The following is a 16874-nucleotide window of genomic DNA, read 5'->3' as shown; positions in this document are numbered from 1 at the left end:
AGGTGGCGGAGTCCCACTCGGTGCACCAGAGGTTGGTTCTGGCAGAAGTCACAAGAGTCGGAGACCTCCTGGACTATGACCGGGGAGACTGGCTGGATCCCTTAACGCTTGCTCAGCGCATGGGCCTCTCCAGACCTCGTACTCCCCAGCGCGTACTTCAGGAGATGAAGGCCGCTTTGCAGCCCGCTGCTCGGGTTTATCTCGATCGGGTCCTGCACGAGGGCATGCCCCGCCCACCCTCCACCCCAGGCCCGCCGGACCTTTTAATTGGGCCCTTGCCCCGTGGACCCAACCGACCCCCCTCATCCCTTCACTGTGAGCCGGCTGCACGAGCTGCAGCAGGTCTGCTTCCAGACTGCGCCAAGGAAACATCTATACACGGTCATGCTCCACACCCTTCACGCCGTCACCCTTGTGTCCCACCCTGATACAAAATGGTGGGACCTCCTGCCACCTTTGGAGGGTGGGAAGCCCCGGTGGGCCAGCCTCTATTCCACCTTGGTCCTGAGGCCCGCCGGGGATATCAGTTGGCAGCTCCTTCACGGAGCCGTGAGCACGGGCGTGTTCTTGGCGCGGTTCACCTTATCCCAGACACCTCCCCCTTTTGCGGCGTGAGGGAAACCCTGGCACATATATATCTGGAGTGTGCCAGGCTGCAGCCCCTATTCCGGCTCCTCACCAATATTTTATTCTGTTTTTGGCTGCACTTTTCCCTTCACCTTCTTATTTATGCACTCCCTATCCATGGCCCCACAAGGTCACGGGATCTCCTGGTGAACCTCCTCTTGGCCCTAGCTAAAATGGCCATCTATAAAACCAGAGTGAGGAGGTTGGCCAATGGAGTCTCCTGTGACTGTGGGGCCTATTTCCGATCCTCGGTCCGTTCATGCATCCAGGCAGAGTTCCTCTGGGCGGCATCCACTGACTCCCTTGACGCCTTTGAGGAGCAGTGGTCGCTGTTTGGGGTTCTCTGGTTGGTGTCCCCGTCCGGTTCCCTTCGTTTGACCCTTTGACCACACTCCTGTCCCTGTTATTTCATTAGTTGTCCCCGGATTTATTTGGTGTCCAGGTCCTGTGGATCCCCCTCTTAGGCTGGGGGGGATCCTTTAGCAGTGGACAGGCTTCACCCGCCCTCTTCCCGGATCCCAATAGGATTACTCTCCTATAGCCATCTGGCCTGACCCTGTCACATATCCCCCCCTCTGCTCAACACTACGGGGTTAGGCAAAAAAAAAAAAAAATTACTCTTCTATAGCCATCTGGCCCAACCCTGTCACAGTAGTGATCAATGGCTTGATGTCTTGTTGGCAGCCAGTAGCAAGTGGAGTGCCCCAGAGGGCGGTCCTGGGACTGGTTTTGTTCAACATCTTCATTAATGATCTGGATGATGGAATGGATTACACCCTTGGTAAGTAAGTAAGCTGGAGGAAGAGGTAGATACGCTGGAGGGTAGGGATAGGGTCCAGAGTGACCTAGACAAATTGGAGGACTGGGCCAAAAGAAATCTGATGAGGTTCAACAAGGACAAGTGCAGAGTCCTGCACTTAGGACAGGAGAATCCCATGCACTGCTACAGGTTTGGGACCGATTGGCTAAGCGGCAGTTCTGCAGAAAAGGACCTAGGGGTTACAGTGGATGAGAAGCTGGATATGAGTCAACAGCCAAGAAGGCTAACAGCATATTGGGCTGCACTGGTAGGAACATTGCCAGCAGATCAAGGTAAGTGATTATTCCCCTCTATTCGGCACTGGTGAGGCCATATCTGGAGTATTGTGTCCAGTTTTGGGCTCCCCACTACAGAAAGAATGTGGACAAATTGGAGAGAGTCCAGCAGAGGGCAATGAAAATGATTAGGGGGCTGGAGCACATGATTTATGAGGAGAGGCCGAGGGAACTGGGATTATTTAGTCTGAGGAAGAGAAGAATGAGGGGTGATTTGATAGCTACTTTCAACTACCTGAAAGGGGGTTCCAAAGAGGATGGAGCTCAGTTGTTCTCAGTGGGAGCTGATGACAGAACGAGGAGTAATGGTCTCAAGTTGCAGTGGGAAGGTCCAGGTTGGATATTAGGAAAAACTTTTTCACTAGGAGGGTGGTGAAGCACTGGAATGGGTTCCCTAGGGAGGTGGTGGAATCTCCTTCCTTAGAGGTTTTTAAGGTCAGGCTTGACAAAGCCCTGGCTGGCATGATTTAGTCAGGGATCGGTCCTGTTTTGAGCAGGGGGTTGGACTTGATGACCTCCTGAGGTCCCTTCCAACCCTGATCTTCTGAGTCTATGATGGTGACATTTCAACGACATGCAGCAATGATGGCTTCAGAGACAGCGCGGCAGCATCTGTACCTGTCATCATGACGTTGCAGCGCGGTGCGGTGATGTCACGCATGCAGTGATGGTGGTTGACAGAGTGGCACCCTAAGGCCTTTCCGGTGATGGTGTCTGACGTGGGGCAAGGGTGTTGCCTGAGGCATTTGATCACGCGCGGGGACATCACACCCTGCGGTGCCGTGGGGGCGCTGCACGGGGATCTCAGCATGGCCCTGTGGGGAAGCCTGCGGCGACGGATGCCAGGTGGCAGGGCGGGGCTGTGAGCTGCCCCGTCACCAGCACCCTCTCCTGGCAGCACCCTCCTGCAAGGTCACCCCGGGGTGCCCCGCTCTGCTAGCCCCCCCCATCTGGCAGCAGCCAGGCGGGGCAGCCCGCAGTGCCCTGCTGCACCAACTCCCGGCCAGGCAGCCGGGCTCCAGCGGCCTCCCGCCCAGTAACGGTCGCTCTGTGCACGCGCCCCTCAGAGGTGGCACGAGCCACCCCGCGAAAGAGCGAGGGGGTTTCACGGGAGCGCGCCCCCGCGAGGGGGCGAAGGGAGCGCGCGCGGCCGTCACGTGTTCCCGTGCTCCCTGCCGCCCCCCCCCCCCCGCCGGCCGGTCGCCTCCTGTGCCGCCGCCGCGGCCCGCCGCTTTGTGCAGACGGCAAGATGGCGGCCAGTAACTACTACGGCTTCGCGCACGGGGCGGCCGCGGCCGCCGGGCCCCAGTACAGGTACGGGGCGCTCCCGCCGCGCGCGGGCCGGGTGGGGCCGCCGCGCTCAGGCAGCGCCTCTGCCCGGGGCGTGGCGGCAGGTGCGGGGCGAAGCAGGGAACCGGCACGGGAAGGCTCGGGGCGCTGCCGGATCCTCCGGCCCCCTTCCTCCACTTCAGACGGCTAAAATGGCGGCGTGGGGAGTCAGGGGGTCTGCCCCCCTCCATCGCTACCCTCCTGCTCTCCCCGCCCCCCCCCCGGGGGTCTGCCCCCCCGTCGCTACCCTCCTGCTCTCCCCGCCCCCCCCCGGGGGTCTGCCCCCCCGTCGCTACCCTCCTGCTCTCCCCGCCCCCCCCCGGGGGTCTGCCCCCCCGTCGCTACCCTCCTGCTCTCCCCGCCCGCCCCGGGGGTCTGCCCCCCCGTCGCTACCCTCCTGCTCTCCCCTTCCCCCCCGGGGGTCTGCCCCCCCCCCGTCGCTACCCTCCTGCTCTCCCCTTCCCCCCCGGGGGTCTGCCCCCCCCCCCGTCGCTACCCTCCTGCTCTCCCCTTCCCCCCCGGGGGTCTGCCCCCCCCGTCGCTATCCTCCTGCTCTCCCCGCCCCCCCCGGGGGTCTGCCCCCCTCCATCGCTACCCTCCTGCTCTCCCCGCCCCCCCCGGGGGTCTGCCCCCCTCCATCGCTACCCTCCTGCTCTCCCCGCCCCCCCCCGGGGGTCTGCCCCCCTCCATCGCTACCCTCCTGCTCTCCCCGCCCCCCCCGGGGGTCTGCCCCCCCGTCGCTACACTCCTGCTCTCCCCGCCCCCCCGGGGGTCTGCCCCCCCCGTCGCTACCCTCCTGCTCTCCCCTTCCCCCCCGGGGGTCTGCCCCCCTCCATCGCTACCCTCCTGCTCTCCCCTTCCCCCCCGGGGGTCTGCCCCCCCCGTCGCTACCCTCCTGCTCTCCCCTTCCCCCCCGGGGGTCTGCCCCCCTCCATCGCTACACTCCTGCTCTCCCCGCACCCCCCCGGGGGTCTGCCCCCCCCATCGCTACCCTCCTGCTCTCCCCGCCCCCCCCGGGGGTCTGCCCCCCTCCATCGCTACCCTCCTGCTCTCCCCGCCCCCCCCGGGGGTCTGCCCCCCTCTCCATCGCCACCCTCCTTCTCTCCGCGCCCCCCCGGGGGTCTGCTCCCCCTCCATTGCTACCCTCTTGCTCTACCCGCTCCTCCTGGGGGTCTGCCTCCCCCCATCGCTACCCTCCTTCTCTCCGCGCCCCCCTGGGGGTCTGCCCCCCCTCCATCGCTACCCTCATGCTCTCCCTACCCCCCTACGGGGGTCTGCCCCGTCCTCCATCGCCACCCTTCTCTTCCCCCTGCCCCTCCCACTGGGGTCTGCCCCCCTCCTCCATCGCTCCTGCTCTCCCCGTCCCCCCACGGGGGTCTGCCTCTCTCCTCCATTGCCGCTACCCTCTTTCCCCCCCCCCCCCACGGGGGTCTGCCCCCCTCCTCCATCGCCACCCTCCTTGTCCCCCTGCCCCCCCACTGGGGTCTGCCACCCTCCTCGTCCTCCTGCCCCCCCACAGGGGTCTGCTCCCCTCCTCCGTCGCCCCCCTCTTCGTCCCCCTGGCCCTCCCGTTCCTCCGTCACCCCCCCTCGTCCCCCTGACTCCCCTCCTCCGTTGCCACTCTCCTCATCCCCCTGTCCCCACATGAGCATCTGCCCCCCATTCCTCCATCACCACCCTCTTGCTCTCCTGGCCCCCTCCATTGCCACCCTTCTCATCCCACTACCCCTCAGTTCCTCCATTGCCACCCTCCTCATTCTCCTGCTTCCCCTTCCTTCATCCCTGCCCTGCTGGTCTCCCTGCCCTTCCTCCCTCGCCACTCTCCTCATCCCCCTCCTCCATCACCACCCTTCTGGTCTCCCCGCCCACCTCCATCATCACCCTCCTCGTCCCCTTACCCTCCCCATTCCTCCATTGCCACCCTCCTGCTCTGCCTGTCCCCCACGTAGGGGTGTGCTCCCCTTTCTCCATTGCCACCCTCCTAATCCCCTACCCTGTACATTATGGGGGTCTGCCCTCTGCATCGTGCCTCATCCTCTGCCCCACACAGGTGGAGTTCTGCCACTGGATCTGCCCTCACCTCTCTCCCCTTTTCTTCATTGTCATCTTCCTCATCTTCTGACCCCACATGCAAGGGTCTGCTCCCCTTCCTCAATCCTTACCCTCCTCCTCCCTCACCCCCCCCATCCTTGTTTCCTACTTGACTGGGAACTGTACCCCTATCCCTTATAATTACCCTGGCTGCTCCACCCTCATCTGTCTCAGTGCTTTCACACACTGGAGGCTCATTTCCTAGCTCCTCTCTTCAGACACACTGTGGTGCCTCCACGACCTCAACCCTTCCTTTGCTTTTCTTTCCCTGCCTTCAGAGGATCCCACCATTTGCGCGCACATAAGTGGCTTTGCCCTTTCTTCAGATCCGCTTGCCTTGCTCTCTTCCCACATCTACTACCAGTGGGGCTCTCCCACGTGATCAGCCTTGTCCTCTCATTAATCCCCACCACAGTATTCATCCCTCTGTTCTCACATCCACTGGGGCGTGTCTGCTGATCTTTGTCTGCTCTTCATTCTTCACATGGTGACAGGTTTCAGAGTGGTAGCCATGTTAGCCTGTATCAGCAAAAACAATGAGGAGTCCTTGTGGCACCTTAGAGACTAACACATTTATTTGGACATACACTTTCATGGGCTAAAACCCACTTCATCAGATGCATAGAGTGGAAAATACAGTAGCAGGTATATATACACAGTACATGAAAAGATGGCAGTTGCCTTACCAAGTGGTGATGGGGGTCAGTGCTAATGAGACAGTTCAATTAAAGTGGAAGTAGTTTATTCTCAACAGTAGAATACCAAGGAAGGAAAAATCACTTTTGTAGTGGTAATGAGGGTGGCCTATTTCAAACGGTTGACAAAAAGGTGTGCGTAACAGTAGGGGGAAATTAAGTTTTGTAATGACCCATCCGCTCCCAGTCTTTATTCAGGCCTAATTTGATGATGTCCAGTTTGCAAATTAATTCCAGTTCTGCAGTTTCTTGGGGTTTGTTTTCGACTTTTTTTTGTTGAAGAATTGCCACTTTTAAATCTGTTATTGAGTGACCAGGGAGATTGAAGTGTTCTACTGGTTTTTGAATGTTATAATTCCTGATGTCAGATTTGTGTCCATTTATTCTTTTGTGTCGAGACTGTCCAGTTTGGCAAATATACATGGCAGAGGGACATGATGGCATATATCACATTGGTAGATGTGCAGGTGAACGAGCCTCTGATGGTGTGGCTGATGTAGTTAAGTCCTATGATGGTGTCCCTTGAATAGATATGCGGACAGAGTTGTCACCGGGGTTTGTTGCAGGGTTTGGTTCCTGGGTTAGTGTTTTTGTTGTGTGGTGTGTAGTTGCTGGCGGGTGTTTTGCTTCAGGTTGGGGGGCTGTCTGTAAGCAAGGACTGGCCTGTCTCCCAAGGTCTGTGAGAGCGAGGGATCGTCTTTCAGGATAGGTTGTAAATCCTTGATGATGCGTTGGAGAGGTTTTAGTTGGGGGCTGTAGGTGACAGCTATTGGCATTCTGTTACTTTCTTTGTTGGGCTTGTCTTGTAGTGGGTGACTTCTGGGTACCCTTCTGACTCTGTCAGTCTGTTTCTTCACTTCACCAGGTGGGTATTGTAGGTTTAAGAACACTTGATAGAGATCCTGTAGATGTTTGTCTCTCTCTGAGGAATTGGAGCAAATGTGATTGTATCTTCGAGCTTGGCTGTAGACAATGGATCATGTGGTGTGGTCTGGATGAAAGCTGGAGACGTTTAGGTAAATATAACGATCAGTAGGTTTCCAGTATAGGGTGGTGTTTATGTGACCATCGCTTGTTAGCACTATAGTGTCTAGGCAGTGGATCTCTTGTGTGGACTGGTCCAGGCTGAGGTTGATGGTGGGGTGGAAATTGTTGAAATCCTGGTGGAATTCCTCAGGGGCCTCCTTCCCATGGGTCCAGATGATGAAGATGTTATCAATGTAGTGCAAGTAGAGGAGGGGCGTTAGGGGACGAGAGCTGAGGAAGTGTTGTTCTAAGTCAACCATAAAAATGTTGGCATACTATGGGGCCATAGAATCCTAGAATATCAAGGTTGGAAGGGACCTCAGGAGGTCATCTAGTCCAACCCCCTGCTCAAAGCAGGACCGATCCCCAATTAAATCATCCCAGTCAGGGCTTTGTCAAGCCTGACCGTAAAAACTTCTAAGGAAGGAGATTCCACCACCTCCCTAGGTAACGCATTCCAGTGTTTCACCACCCTCCTAGTGAAAAAGTTTTTCCCGATATCCAACCTAAATCTTCCCCACTGCAACTTGAGACCATTACTCCTTGTTCTGTCATCAGTTCCCACTGAGAACAGTCTAGATCCATCCTCTTTGGAACCCGCTTTCAGGTAGTTGAAAGCAGCTATCAAATCCCCCCTCATTCTTCTCTTCTGAAGACTAAACATCCTCAGTTCCCTCAGCTTCTCCTCATAAGTCATGTGTTCCAGTCCCTTAATCATTTTTGTTGCCCTCCGCTGGACTCTTTCCAATTTTTCCACATCCTTCTTGTAGTGTGGGGCCCAAAACTGGACACAGTACTCCAGATGAGGCCTCACCAATGTCAAATAGAGGGGAACGATCACATCCCTCGATCTGCTGGCAATGCCCCTACTTATACATCCCAAAATGCCATTGGCCTTCTTGGCAACAAGGGCACGCTGTTGACTCATATCCAGCTTCTCATCCACTGTAACCCCTAGGTCCTTTTCTGCAGAACTGCTGCCGAGCCATTCCGTCCCTAGTCTGTAGCTGTGCATTGGATTCTTCTGTCCTAAGTGCAGGACTCTGCACTTGTCCTTGTTGAACCTCATCACATTTGTTTTGGTCCAATCCTCCAATTTGTCTAGGTCCCTCTGTATCCTATCCCTACCCTCCAGCGTATCTACCACTCCTCCCAGTTTAGTTTAGTGTCATCTGCATAGATGCATAGCATGGGTATCGTCACAGAACCTAACCTCATCAGCCACACCATCAGGGGCTCATTCACCTGCACATCTACCAATGTGATATGTGCCAGCAATGCCCCTCTGCCATGTACATTGGCCAAACAGGACAGTCTCAACGCAAAAGAATAAATGGACACAAATCTGACATCAGGAATTATAACGTTCAAAAACCAGTAGAACACTTCAATCTCCCTGGTCACTCAATAAGAGACTTAAGTGGCAATTGTTCAACAAAAAAAGTCAAAAACAGAGTCCAACGAGAAACTGCAGAACTGGAATTAATTTGCAAACTGGACACCATCAAATTAGGCCTGAATAAAGACTGGGAGTGGATGGGTCATTACAAAACCTAATTTCCCCATGCTAATTTCCCCCTACTGTTACGCACACCTTCTTGTCAACTGTTTGAAATGGGCCGCCCTCATTGCCACTACAGCAGTAATTTTTTTCCCTCCCTTGGTGTTCTACTGTTGAGAATAGCCTACTTCCACTTTAATTGACTTGTCTCGTTAGCACTGACCCCCCACTTGGTAAGGCAACTCCCATCTTTTCATGTACTGTGTATATATACCTGCTACTGTATTTCCACTCTATGCATCTGATGAAGTGGGTTTTAGCCCACGAAAGCTTATGCCCAAATAAATGTGTTAGTCTGTAAGGTGCCACAAGGACTCCTTGTTATTCTTGAAATGGGGGCTCTAACTCCACAGGAGTCCTGCTATTCCTTGTTATCTCCAGAGGACTCTGCCTTTTCCAGGGATTTCCTTACTAATCCATCATGCCCCAGGGTGTTTAGTCTGTTGCTTCCCCAGGGCTTTGCTTGCTTTGCTCCTGTATCTTCCCCCAAGTGCTTAGTCCTTCCTAGGGATCCCCTTATCTTAACTGATGCTTCCAAGAATCCTTTCTGTTCTCCCATCAATCCTTAGGATGCATTCTGTCACCTCTCTTCTCATCTTTAGGGGGTGCTCTGCCTTCAGGGATTCCCTCTATTCCCACATGTCGCAGGGTGCTGTACCTCCTCCAGAAATCTCCATTCTCCATGTTTTTGTCCTCCCTTTGTTCAGTATACTACCTTCCCAAAAATGTCCCTTCTTCCCTGTCTTTCTTCTCCAGGGCTCCTTTCCTCTTTCTCCTCCCAGGAATGCTCTGCCTCACCCCATATCCACCTCACTCCCTTGTGGTGCTAATCCTCTCCCTGCTTTCCTCTTCCAGCTTGGGCACTCAGTCTTCTCAGAGGATTCCCTTTATTTTCCCCTCACTCCCACCCTCATAGGTTTCTCTGCCTCCTTAAAGGCTCCATCTGCCCACCCACCTTTACATTCTTTCCTGCCAGTTCCCCCGGCATGCTCCAAGATTCCACCTGCCTAATTTCCCAACTTCTCTCCTTGGGGCTTGCTGCCTCTAATAACCCTCTGTAGCTATTCTCCCCTGAGATGCTCTGTCCAATGATGTCTTTGCCTGTTTCTCCTAAGCCCCACCCCATGCTCTCGTCCAACAATTCTTCTTTCCTTCATGTTCTCTGTATCCTATGGGTCCCCGTCTATCGTTTCATCCCCCTCCTGGAGGGCTCTTCCCTCTGCAGAGATCTATTCTGACCATCTCCCTTTCCTCAGGGTGCTTTGTCTCATGGCTGGGGTGGGGTTGCATTGCCTCAGAGTTTCTTGTCCATAGGGTATGTCTTCGCTGCGGAGTTAACTCAAGTTACTTTTAGCCTACCTCAGTTGAGAATTGGCACACTGCTGAATAACACTCAAGCTGCTTGTGTCCACACTGAAGCAGTGCTCATTTGTGTGTGGGACTAAGACCTTTCGGGGCATATCTCATGTTTCTTTGCATGCAGTAAGCTGAGCTGCTTCAGGAATTCTTTCCCAGTGAAGTGTGGGAGAGTTTGTCAGTTCTGTCTGAGCACATTTGGGGAATTGTGAGAAGGCATTGGAGTACTAGTGGCACTCAAGTAGAGCTAGCCTGGATTCACAGTGCAGAGGGATTGTGTTAGCACAACTTGTCATCTGCCAACTCTGCCAGCCAACTCTAAAGCAGTACCCCATGAAGGTAAGGGTTTTGTGTGTGGATGATCTCAAATTAAGGGCAACACTTGAGGTAACTTTGCAGTAAAGACAAACCTTAGTGATTGCTGCTTTCTCCCAGGATTTCCTTGTTTTCCATCTTTCCAGGATTCCCCCTCCCAGTTGCTATGCAACTACTGCTGTTTATTGTCCTTGAGTTTTGAAAACATTTTGCCGGACTCTAGCAGTCCTTTCTTCTCTCTCCCTGCCAAAACAGTTCCCAACTGGAGCTGTAGGGAGGAAGCAAACCATACAGTTGGAAACTCCTCTCCACCCCAATATTTCCAAGGAGGTTTGCATTTGTCCTTTTCCCAGTCCAGCTTACCGTCTATGAAATGTCTGACTAAATGTTGGTTTCTAATGCATTTTTGACAGGTGTTCATGCAGTTATAGCACTTAGTATAAGACTGCAGTGTAGCTTTTAACCTGTCCAGTGAGTTGGAAATGATTCACCAGTGCAATTAAAATACTGTAAATTTGTCAACTTCTCCAGCAGAGTTGGTGACCACTTTCTTGGTCATGGAATTTTAAGATGATTTAGTTGGGGATTGGTCCTGCTTTGAGCCAGGGGCTGGACTCAATGACCTGAGGTCCCTTCCAACCCTGATATTCTGTGGTTCTAAGATATGTCCCAGAGTTGGTATAAAAAGGGTTTGGCTGTTTGTTAAGCATGTGGGATTGTGAGAAACACCAGTCAACTTGACAGTTTCAGTACTTTGGATGCCTTCCTGAAGAGTAATATTTTGCTACTACTGCTAGCAGCACATTTTCAGTAATGGAAAATGCACGTGCCACTGGTGTGTTTGGAGCAGCGTGTTTGACTATTTCAATTGTATTTGCATTCTCAATACCATTCTTGGCATGTTGCTTGCCAGTTCTAGCTTGTATATACAAAGAGACCTAGTTGCATACTATTAACCTGGCATAGTCTGCTCTTAAACATATTTAAGGACTGCATCTGTGTTTTCAACCTGATGTGGAAAATACTGTGAATTTGCCAATTTGTCAGTGAGAAAATTCAAACTATTTCTTGTCACTTCTCCACTGATAGAAACTAAGTTACTTAAAGCATTTGAAGATACTATACTGAGCAGTAATAAACATGAAAAACAAGCATATGTCTGAATTAATTCACTTGTAAAAATTTGAATGCAGCTGCATTCTCAGTATTCTGGTTTGGTTGGTAAAATGTACCACAGCTGCATGTGTGTGACACCACCGTTAGTATGCAGTTCTGAATGTCTTTATTAACTGCTTTAAGAGCAGTTTGAGATAGTAGCTTGTCAGTCTTGGAAGGATTGAATATTAATAAATTCTTGTGTATCACAGCAACACAACCTCAATAAGTAGAATCCTATAGAAAATGGATGTTGTGTGACATTTAAATAATTCAAATGTTTCCATATTATGTATTTCTGCTTGGTTGATGATGGTTGACGCTCTCACAATTAGCCCATTAAATTAGTTTACATAGGTACTGGACTTCCAAGTATATATTTCTCGTTATCTTAAGTATAAGGAATGTGGCGGTATGAACATCATGAAGATAACTTATTAGATGACTTAACTTTTATGGCACCTATTTACCATCTAACACATCTCTGACAATACCATGAAAGATAAACTCTCACAATTAAAATTGCTGCATTCTAATACTTTGAAATAACAGGGTTTCACACTTGCAACAAACTGGCTCTTAACTCTAAAGTGAGGATACTGCACAGATCTCATATCTTTACCTCTAAAGCCTTGGCTGTAACTATTTCTACCAGTGTAAGTCTGTAGAAGTTCAAAGCCCTGTTGAATCCAGTTTTGGAGTGAAATGAAATAGAGGGTATGAGAAACTTTGCAGGATGCTTGGCCATCCAGACTTATTAGGGCCTTAAAAACTGAAATGGAAACCTTAAGTGCTGAATACCTACCAACAGGCAGCCAGTGTGTAGTTAGCCATCAGGTAGACTTGCTCCACTCTTATCACAACCAGTTGCTCTGTTGCAGTCCATAGCTGACAGATCAGCTTCTTAGATAGCCCTATAAAAGTAGCACATTACACTAATTCTATTGTGAGGTTAAAAGGACTGTCCCACAGTTACCAGGTCAGAATGCAAGCAGAAGAGTTGCATTCTAGCAATATTACTGAGATGGGAAATTCCCACACACAGATGCTTGACGTCTGATCTTCTACTGTTAGCCCATATCAAGGCTAGATCCATCATCCTACTGAAGCACCTCCTTGTGTGAAAGTGGAAGGCATAGGGAAATACTATTCTGTACACATCACCTACTTGAACCAATCTGCATAATTTAAATCTTGCAAGGGTTCAGTGTTGGCCAGTTTGTCATTCAGTCCCAAACATGTCAGATACCACCATAGTCAAGAGATAAGAGAAATATACAGTGGGGTATCATCAGCATAGTAATGATAACCCAAGCCCTATCTTTCAAAAATCTCTCCCAAAGGCAATATATAGACATTGAAAAGCACCGGAGTCAAAACCGACCAATGGGGAACTTCACATGCAATCCCAGTACAGGCAGACGGAAGATCACCCATCGCCACCGACTGGGAGCACTCTGTCAGGTATGACTAAAACCAGTTCAAAACGGTCCTGGTCATACCCAGCCTGGCCTTCAGGTGATGCAGTAACATAGTGTTCCACAGTAGCAAATGCTGCAGATCCCATATCACCAGTAATGAAAGGCCTCTCCTGGTGAGATCCCTTACAACCTATGTTGACCAGGGCTAGCTTGGTGTGTATTTTAGGAAAAGTTATTTCTTTATCTAATTGCTGTGTCTGCTGCACCAAACAATACATACTACAGAAGACAGTATTGCATCTGTGATTTAAAATGTTTTAATTAAGAACTTCAGACGGATGTTACCTCATCTGACTATAAGATCCCAGGACACTATCCATTATAATTTGACCTGAATGCAGAACATGGTTTCTAGAAAAAAGTGTTCCTTATTTGGAGTTTTTAGGATATCTCAAATTACATTAGTAAATGGTCACCAGGTGTGTTTCTCCCACTTTTACAGGATATTTTAAAGGGAATTGACTGAGCAATCTTGAATAATGAAGGCACAAGAGAATATTATAAGAATTTATTATAAGAGAATATTGTAGGGTGACTGTTACAATCAAATTTCAAGGTAGTTGGGTAATTTATTCTTGATAAGTTACTGAATATAGTAGATTCATTTTTTTTAAAGAACTGGTAATATTTTTAATTCTTTAAAATGTTTACATGTAACTCAATTTTTTTTTCTTTAATCTAAGATGCCTGTTTTGAAGTCTCTTCACAAACAGTGGCTCTTTGTATTTGTTCTCAAGATTCTTGCTTCTCTTTGAACTCCAAATCATTTGTTGATTAGTGTATTTTGGGGCTAATTCTTTTCATCAGCGTATAGAAACAAAATTAAGATGGAGTACAAGAACATCTCCAAATTAACATCTTTGATTATTATGTAGTGTGGTTTTTATTTTTTACTGGTTTCTGATGTTCCAAATATCTCATTGTGGGATAAAGTTAGGATAGTGCAGTGTCACATCTGAACCTGAAAAAGTTGATTTGAAGCCATAGATTATTCAATGACTCTCTAATTTTGATGTTTTAAAAACAGATTACTTGTCCATTGGTTTTGATGATAAAAACCTGTGGCTTCAAACCTACATGCATAAATATCACAGGTGCATCCAAGAGGATTGTCACAACAGTTTTTATCTTTCTCCCTAAACTCTTGAGTGGGAGTAGAAAGATGCATGATCTTGCAATAGAAAATGTGTTTCTTTGAAAAATGCATTTGCCCATGGTAAGTTAATCATGTTTTTTATAAAAAAAAAAAAAAAAAAAGCTTAAATTCTACAGAAATGTATTTTGTTAAGGTACCCTCAAGTTTCAGAAACTGTCCTGGCGTTAATGTGGGAATTGATTTTTCAAGGGGTGTTCATTGCTGCAGCAGAGTGAAATTAACAAGATTACATGGGTGTTAATGCAAAAAACTGTCAACAGCAATGAAACTGATGTTCATACTCCTGCTTGGAAAGATATTACTAGCAGACACTTGAGTTACTCATAGGAGAAAAGGGCTCAAAAATGGGAGTCTTGTGTAAGAGGTGGAGTAATGGAAACCCCTGGTATTTTGAGTTAACTCTTTGCAGCAGCCAGGAGAGAAGAGAGAACTCCATCTTCCTTATGTTAGAAACAGGATTTAGATCGAGAATTCGGAATGCCTGAAAACTGTCTCCAACTGGTCCATGAGCTTTATGAAGGTTGCACCACCACCATCCGCTCCATGGAAGGAGAGACGCCTAAAATTCCTATCTGTAGCAGTGTGAAGCAAGGCTGTCCGCTCAGCCCCATCGTTTTCAACTTAGCCATGGAGCTGCTCATTTGAGCCATCTCCAGCAGTTTAGATTGTTTTGATCTGTACAGTAGTAGAGTGAATATCCTGGCCTACGCAGATCTGGTCCTGATTGCAGACAATCATGACGGTCTCCAACAAATGCTCGATGTCACCAGCCAGGCTGCCAACTGGATGGGACTCCACTTCAATGCTAGGAAGTGTGCATCCCTGCATATCGATGGCAGTAGAAGGAACCCGGTCCCGGCGACACCCTTTCAGATCCAGGGTGAACCATGATGTTCCTCGAGGACAGGCAAGCTTACCAACATCTTGGCACACCCTCGAGTTTCCTTGTCCAGCAGACACCTAAGGACACCATCATGGAGATCCTATAAGACGCGGCCAGGATCGACTCCTCTCTACTAGCACTGTGGCAGAAGATCAACGCCTTGAACACCTTCCTGATCCCCTGTATCTCATTTGTCCTGAGGGGTTCTGCCATGGCGAAGGTACCTCTTAATGCAGACAACACCATCAGGCAGCTAGTGAAGAAGCGGATATTTCTTCCCCAGAGGGCCAGCAATGAATTGGTGTATATGTTGCACAGACAGGGCGAAGCTAATGTCTCTCAAATGGGTGATCTGTGCGACGTTGTGGTGATCCCTCACGCCTTCTGACGTGCCCGGGTGCCATGGTGAGGAACATAGCAGAAAGTGCTATGCAGGATGTCATCAAGAAGCGAATTGCCAGGACCCTCTCCCATCAAGACGTTGCAACCTACCTGAGTGGCTCCCTGGAAGGTGAATTTGGAAGGGTGGGAGAGACTTGTGCCCGCAGTGCAATGACTGGAGAAGCATATCAGCTGCTGGTGGATGTGCTGCAAGGAACGTCAGGTGCTGGTAGTCCTGGTGCCACAGGTGAAGAATGCAGAGCACACAATCATAGATTAGGGTTGGAAGAAACCTCAGGAGGTCATCAGTCCCAGCCCCCTGCTTAAAGCAAGACCAGCCCCAACTAAATCATCCCAGCCAGGGCTTTGTCAAGCCGGGCCTTAAAAACCTCTAAGGATGCAGATTCCACCACCTCCCTAGGGAACCCATTCCAGTGCTTTACCATCCTCCTAGTGAAATAGTTTTTCCTAGTATCCAACCTAGACCTCCCCCACTGCAACTTGAGACCATTGCTCCTTGTTCTGTCATCTGCCACCACTGAGAACAGCCAAGCTCCATCCTCTTTGAAACCCCTCTTCAGGTAGTTGAAAGCTTCTATCACATCCCCACTCACTCTTCTTTTCTGCAGACTAAACAAGCCCAGTTCCTTCAGCCTCTCCTCATAAGTCATGTTCCACAACCCCCTAATCATTTTTGTTGCCCTCCGTTGGACACTCTCCAATTTGTCCACATCCTTTCTGTAGTGGGGGGGGAGGGGCCAAAACTGGACGCAATACACCAGATGTGGCCTCACCAGTGCCAAAGAGAGGGGAATAATCACTTCCCTCGATCTGCTGGCAATGCTCCTGCTAATACAGCCCAATATGCCATTAACCTTCTTGGCAACAAGGGCACACTGTTGACACATATCCAGCTTTTTGTCCACTGTAATTCCCAGGTCCTTCTCTGCAGAACTGCTGCTTAGCCAGTCCGTCCCAAGCCTGTAGCAGTGCATGGGATTCTTCCATTCTAAGTGCAGGACTCTGCACTTGTTCTTGTTGACCTCATCAGATTTATTTTGGCCCAATCCTCTCATTTGTCTAGGTCTCTCTGGACCCTATCCCTACGCTCCAGCCTATATGCCTCTCCCCCAAGCTTCATGTCATCCACGAACTTGCTGAGGGTGCAATCCATCCTATCATCCTGATCATTAATGAAGATGTTGAACAAAACCAGTCCCACTCCGCTTGCTACCGGCTGGCAAGTAGACATCGAGCCGTTGATCACTACCCATTGAACCTGACAATCTAGCAAGCTTTCAGTCCACCTTATAGTCCATTAATCCAATCCATACTTCTTTAACTTGGTGGCAAGAATACCATGGGAGACCATATCAGAAGCTTTGCTAAAGTCAAGATATATCATGTCCACCGCTTTCCCCATATCCACAGAGCCAGTTATCTCATCATAGAAGGCAATCAGGTTGGTCAGGCATGACTTGCCCTTGGTGAATCCATGTTGACTTTTCCTGATCACCTTCCATTCCTCCCAGTGCTACAAAATGGATTCCCTGAGGACCTTCTGCATGATATTTCCAGGTTTCAGAGTAGCAGCTGTGTTAGTCTGTATCCGCAAAAAGAAAAGGAGTACTTGTGGCACCTTAGAGACTAACCAAATTATTTGAGCATAAGCTTTTGTGAGCTACAGCTCACTTCATCGGATGCATGCAGTGGAAAATACAGT

General features: G+C 50.1%; 1 protein-coding gene across 2 annotated transcripts in view; it reads left to right on the top strand.

Annotated features, from left to right (window-relative positions):
* Nucleotides 1-2589: 2589 nt before the first annotated feature.
* Nucleotides 2590-16874, top strand: part of LOC311512911 (zinc finger RNA-binding protein-like) — a 94150-nt gene continuing 79865 nt past the window's right edge. The window contains exon 1 of one of the 2 annotated variants that reach the window (XM_084614340.1): nucleotides 2590-3036. In XM_084614340.1, coding sequence (XP_084470466.1) covers nucleotides 2972-3036 — 65 coding nt within the window. In that variant the 5' untranslated portion in view covers nucleotides 2590-2971. The remainder of the gene's footprint in view (nucleotides 3037-16874) is intronic. The other variant, XM_084614341.1, reaches the window with a different exon arrangement.

The sequence above is a fragment of the Lepidochelys olivacea genome, assembly GCF_965140295.1.
Source record: "Lepidochelys olivacea isolate rLepOli2 genome assembly, chromosome: 25".
NCBI classification, from domain to species: domain Eukaryota; kingdom Metazoa; phylum Chordata; order Testudines; family Cheloniidae; genus Lepidochelys; species Lepidochelys olivacea.
The sequence above is the reverse complement of the archived record's forward strand: the minus strand, read 5'-3'. Positions and strand labels throughout refer to the sequence as shown.